Source organism: Microtus ochrogaster, linkage group LG1 (genome assembly GCF_000317375.1).
Source record: "Microtus ochrogaster isolate Prairie Vole_2 linkage group LG1, MicOch1.0, whole genome shotgun sequence".
Classification (NCBI taxonomy): domain Eukaryota; kingdom Metazoa; phylum Chordata; class Mammalia; order Rodentia; family Cricetidae; genus Microtus; species Microtus ochrogaster.
In genome coordinates this window covers 23883487-23889637 of record NC_022027.1, presented here as the reverse complement: position 1 = coordinate 23889637, position 6151 = coordinate 23883487, and the positions used below count along the sequence as shown (strand labels likewise).

Here is a 6151-nt window from a genome sequence, read left to right as displayed (position 1 = left end):
CACATCTGTCTATACCTGGACCTGACCCTCACATCTGTCTATACCCGGACCTGACCCTCACATCTGTCTATATCACACAGGGAGAGGCTGCAAGGTTACAGGAGGGATTTATTAGCACAGGGAAAGATCTAGACCCTGACAGTGGCTCCGAAAGGAGAGGGCTGTGTGTGTACATACTCTGAAACACTGGATGTGAAAGTAGAGATTCAGGGTCTCGATGATCATCGCGGCTCCTTTACCCAGAGCGAGCCCACAGGAGGAGCACAGCTTCTTCCCGCTAATAGACCTGGGCAGAAAAAGGCACAGTGAGAACCTTGGCTCACACAACAGGCAACCTCATGCAAAGATGGACACGTGGAGTTTATAAAATGCTTCAACCATGAATAATGTGAGGATAACAAACTGACAATGAATTTGGAATTATGCAGAGCCATATGCTGCCAGCAAGGCCTGAGCTGAAGGTGATGGGCCTCCACGTGGTGCTGAGTCCGCTGTGTTGAGCATCTTGAGATGATTTAATATGAGCATCATATGTTTACAGAAGTTTTAACAAGACACTCAGTTTTATTAAGGTTCCAATGTGCCCTTAACAGTTTCCACTGCATTTCCTTTACAAGGAGTCCATTGTAATGGAGGAGGGAAGGAGCCTTGGGAAGCCTCAGAGATAGGGTCCCTGCCTCTCCTTGACTTCCCTGTGTGCCACCAAGGGCTCTCCTGGGGTTGGCCAGCATATCTCTACTGTATCTTCCAGCACAAACACTGTCCGCTGGAACGGTACTTGCTTTCTGTCTATATTGTAAACTCCTGGGACTGAACCCACCCTCCTTCATACACCTACGGCCCTGGACACTGTCCACCCACAGACTGAACATAAACTCAGCAGGTGGAAGGGCAGGGTCAATGGCCCACCTGCCACCACAGGGCTGTCCCCTTATGGCAGCTTTCCAATGATGCCTTCTGCTGCAAAGCCCTGGGAGAAATTCACCAGTATTGTCATCTGAAAGTCACAGTGGTCCAAAGGGACAGAGAACCAGAAGGGCAGACAGTGAGAGGTCTCCTCAAAGACCTGGCCTCATCAAACCCTAGATGTACCTCTACCTAGCCATGGAAAAAAAATTCTCTATCAGTGAAAGCCACTTAGTCCTTAGTCATTCGTGCCTGGGACAGACAGATAGCTGGGCACCTTTAAAGATATCATGGGGACCAGCTACTGCCCAGAGCCACTGTCAGATCTAGGGAGGGATGGAAGAGGATGAAGTTTTGTTTCCCAGTTCTCCATTTCTCTAGAGGAGCCAGCAACCCACTGCCCTCCGAGGGTTATCATCCTGGAGGTGGAGGCATGGCTGTAGGAGCCCAGCAACTGTCTGGGGGACCTTATTATTAGATTGCACGCTCCACACAATGCCATTAAAACCTAATGGCCACAGCCAGCACCACATATCTGACTTTTTCTTCCCCATGCTGATGAATCCGCAGGCAGATGGAGATGCTTTCCTGACTCCTCCCCCTCTGTGCATGTGGTTGGAGGAGGGATGTGGATGACAAGGCTCTCAGAATCATTCGGCAAGCACTAATCTGCCCAGAGTCGTGCCCATAGGTGCTGGACCACAAAACAGCCTCTGAAAGGCTCGCTGACCTCTTATACCTGTTTGGTGACTGGCCGGGAGGGGTAGGAGAACAGGGGGACAGGGGCCCAGCCCAGAAGTTCTCTCGAGGACTTTTCCTGTAACACGGTAAAGGAGCCCACAGTTATGAAAAGTTAACAGAAGCCACAATAAAAGACACTTTAGCTTCAAACTAAAACAAAAGGACCACAGAGGAGTCTCCTACTGGCATCTTGGCTTGATGTGTTTTGAGGTAAGGTCTCACTAAGGCGCCTCGGTGGGCCTGAAGTTTGGTCTTCCTTCTGGCTCAGTCTCACAAGTGCGGGTTGGGAATGGGAGAGAAATTAGCAATTACGTCTAGAAGGAATGCACAGGTGTGTAAAATGGAAATCACACTGACACCGCTGCTGAGAAAGGAGAATATGGTGAATTCTCCTTTATTTTAATCACGGGGCTGTTATTTAAGCTGTTGAACAAGCTGTTGTTGCACGCTGCATTTCCTACGAAAACTACAGGCTTAGTGGGATTGAAAGATGAATAAAAACACAGGAAGAAATTCTTAAGGGCAGCCCAGAAGTTCAGGGAGATGATGTTTTAAAAAGCCGCTTTATGGTAAAGACCATAAAATTAAAATTAAAAGATATCACGCAGCTAGGGTCACATGGCCACTCAAACAAAACAGGGCAGATCTTAGAGGAAGGGACTTTCAGTGCTGTGGCTTCTGCCTTAGATGCCCGCAATGAAAGGTGGCGTTGAGACTATTTAATACTCATTCGGTCATAAGAAATCAGAAGGCCCTATTTTGATGATGCCAGCATGTCACATAGGGGCAAGTGCTGCTTGGGAGCCCTGTGTGGGAACAGATTGTCAGTATGGAAAAGTTAATATTGTGAGTGAAAAACTAGTCAGGGCACAGAAAAGGACAAGGAAAAGAAAACAGGAACACAGAGGACAAAACCCCTCTGTCTCTGGCTGCTTGACTGTGAGATCCCTTGAGGCCCTGCTCACTCTGCGCCCCGCACCTCAGATGGCACCTGTATCCTCCAAAGGTCAACATTTTCAAAGTGTAACCGCCATGGCCTGAAAGAATAAAAAGGCTGAAAGCCACGCAGTAACCATTGGGAGTGACTGCATCTAGGTGACCTGAGCTCCTGTTGATCCCGGGGGATTCAGAGAGAAGGGTGGTGGTTTGATAGCGTGTAGAGAAGGAAGAGAAGCTAACAGGGCCTGCTGATGACCCACACTGCGGGGCTGGTTATCTGCCAGACATGGAAATCCGAGGAAGATAGCAGTCTCATTCCAAGTTGACAATGAGGGAACTAGGGCGGTAAAAACTAAGACACACCCTCAAGGCTCTGTGTCAGTGTGAGGCAGACAGACTCTGAACCCACACAGTCCAGACCCAAGAGGAACGACTGGCTAAAGTAACGAATGCTAGAACCTTCCAAGTGCGGCGCGCGGCTTCACCACGGTCTTGTTGGGAAGTTCTGAGTCCTCTGTGAATTCCTCTAAAAACATAACCAGCCAAATTCTGGGGGCAAGATATGTAACTCCCCTCAACTCTTCACCTGAAAATAGGATTATCAACTGCATAACATTACTGGGAAGGCTCACTGCGAGAAACCGTTTTAAATTCTCAAGCACCAGTTACGCTAAAGTGGGATTAAATGGAGACAAAGCACAGAAAAGCTGCTGGCATCCTGTCCTCGAACACCGCTCCCCATCCAAGTCAAACGCAATGAGAAAAGAAGCCCACATCCACCATTTATCTACTCACTTCCGCCTTTCACCCGGAGACTCGAGCTGATGGTTAAGGTTTTTATCCAGGGGCAGGGTTCTGGGCTTCACATCTTCTGACATACACGCCGATGGGTTTGACACCTGACGATTCTGAGGTGGCTCTAAAACCGAGAAAGGGACATAAGCGTGCTCAGCAGCATCTCGATGATACCCAGGAAAACACCGGAATGTAAGGCACCGATGGCTTCTGGTCCTCACAGGAATTCTCCGTGGGCGGTGTTCCACACATAGCCCAATCTGGTTTGGTGCAGTCTACCCACCAAGAGCATTTTCTGGGGCAGGGTTATGTTCAATCGTACAACCGGGACATTAGAAGAATGCACTGTTTATGGTAACTTAAAAGTTTGTCAAGTCTCCCTTTTATAAAAAAAAAATGTTATTTTCTGTGTATGGGTGTTTTGCCTGCATGTACATCTGTGACCCCACATGTAGGCAGTGCCATGGAGGCCATAAGAGGGTGTCATATTCCTGGATACAGAGTTACTGAAAGGAGCTGTCATACAGGTGCTAGGAATAGAACCTGGGTCCTTTGAAGGGGGAGTCAGTGCTCTTAACCATTGAACCATCTCTCCAGCTCCTCCTTCTAAATTAAAAAGTTACATTTATTTATTTTGTGTGTGTGTGTGTGTGTGTGTGTGTGTGTGTGTGTGTGTGTGTGTGTGTGTGAAGGCCACAGGACCACCATCAGGGAGTTACTTCTCTCTCTCCAGTCTACGAGCCAGGATTGGACTCAGGTCATCAGGCTTTAATGACAAGCTCTTAATCACTGAGCCATCTCAGCAGCCACAGCCTCTATTCTGTAAAATGCTAATAACTGTCCAGGTCTCACTGAAGCCCCAACCGCCTTGTGTAGAGTCTGGTCACATTATGGGAGTTTATGTGTTATGTATTTAACAGAAGCTGTGAGGGTTTACAGCAACTTAAGTGTTGGGATTTGTGTCTTCACTCTTACCCTGAGCTAGCTGTGGGCCTGTACCACAGTGCGGGGTCCCAGCCTCTGCCTCCAGCTCCTGGTCGATTCTTACCCTGAGCTAGCTGTGGGCCTGTACCACAGTGCGGGGTCCCAGCCTCTGCCTCCAGCTCCTGGTCGATTCTTACCCTGAGCTAGCTGTGGGCCTGTACCACAGTGCGGGGTCATAGCCTCTGTCTCCGGCCGCTGGTCCAGATGGATTCCTTTTGACATGGAGTCTTCTGAGTGAGCCGAGGGTCCTTGAGTTAGGCTGCTAATACTAAAACAAAGATACATCTTCAGAGCAGAGATAACAGCAACCTGGTCAAACTTACTGTTTCTATACCCGAGGACACAGAGCTAGCAATTACACTCTAAAGAAAGGAAACAGACTGTTTGCTTATTCTCTTTAAACTACATCTAAAACCATTATAAAATACTACGCATTTTAGCATCAATTTAATACAGTCAAGAAATGATCGTTTCTGAGCACCTCCCCACCCACCAGACTCTTCAAGCTGAGCATCTCTAGGGATGCTCCCAGATTTTCACAAGAGAGCAATTATTAGAAGTTTCACTTGGAAGTCAAGCATGGTGACGCACACATGTAATCCAAGAACTCAGGAGGCAGAGGCAGAAGGATCATGAGTTCAAGGCCAGCCTTGGCTGCAAAGCAACATACTACTAAAAACAAACGGATAAATAAGTCACTGAGGTCACTTGGGATCTCTGCAGCCTTGGTTAATCCCCAGCCTTTCAGTGACTTCTGTGTGCAGAGAAAGGAAAGATTTAAGGAAATAAAGGCAAAATTTCTGGTGACAATTAAAGTAGCCCGGAGAAAGCAAACAACAAACTCCCAGGCAAGGCCTGTGTGGAGAACTAACAGACACGCACATGGAGCGTGTTTTGGGATTCTTCAGATCTCCCGACCAACAGCTCATTTCCCAGACTGGGAAGCAGTGTTACCTGGAAACAGAGCTGCTCTTCCAGGAGGACCATGCCCTGCCAGTCAGACTTGGTGCTCAGTGTCTGGGGCTAGCAGCTCACTCAGTGTAAACCCTCACCAGAACTCAGCTCCCAGCCTTGGCCAGTCTATGACCTAGAAAGCGTTCTCATTCTCGGGTCTCTCTGGGATGCTGGGAACGTGTGACAGACGCATGCGTACTTGCTGATACCTATCTGGGATCTCATGAAGCAGAGACAGGCATCTCTTTCTTAAGCAGGATGCTGTCAACTTCCTGGGGTTCCTGTAGATTCCTTCCAGGTTAGGCAAGGGTGGGCGGCACTGATAACCTGTAGCCCAGAGTCGGGTCCAGTCTCAGGTACTCTGTGTATTCTGAGGTTTCTGGGTTCAGTTCTGGCTCTCCCATGGAACATTCTAGAGTGCACACATGAAGTGACTAGCCACACTGGTTCTGACAAATTGGTTATCCTTCACATTACCACTCCGAGTAAACATGCTCACATCAGTGAGGACAGCCGCAGCCAAGTTCAGGTCCACAGTGGAACCAAGGTAGGTGGGACCTCAGGACTTGAACTTCTTTTCTCTTTATTTAAAACAGGTCTCCTTTATTATTTTCTACATTACTATGAAAATATTTAAATTAGATCATATGCATGTATATGATGTGTTGAATTAACTCAGTTTGTGAAATAACCAGGCTAGCTAAAAGATGAAACAATTATATTTTTATTTATTATAAAGGGCAAACTCAAGAAACAGGAATGAGAAGTCCAAGCTCAGCGGTGCTGCGAGGAAACCACAGAGAGAGGAGAGAGAGAGAGAGAGAGAGAGAGA

General features: G+C 47.8%; 1 protein-coding gene across 13 annotated transcripts in view; it reads right to left on the bottom strand.

Annotated features, from left to right (window-relative positions):
• The window catches only part of Limch1 (LIM and calponin homology domains 1), a 160497-nt gene that overhangs the window by 11163 nt on the left and 143183 nt on the right, over window positions 1–6151 (bottom strand). For 6 of the 13 annotated variants that reach the window (XM_026785333.1, XM_026785334.1, XM_026785326.1 and 3 more), the window contains 4 exons: window positions 4503–4633; window positions 3382–3505; window positions 1637–1723; window positions 178–286 (listed from right to left, as the gene is read on the bottom strand). In XM_026785333.1, coding sequence (XP_026641134.1) covers window positions 178–286; window positions 1637–1723; window positions 3382–3505; window positions 4503–4633 — 451 coding nt within the window. The remainder of the gene's footprint in view (window positions 1–177; window positions 287–1636; window positions 1724–3381; window positions 3506–4502; window positions 4634–6151) is intronic. The other 7 variants (XM_013350794.2, XM_013350795.2, XM_026785330.1 and 4 more) reach the window with 2 other exon arrangements.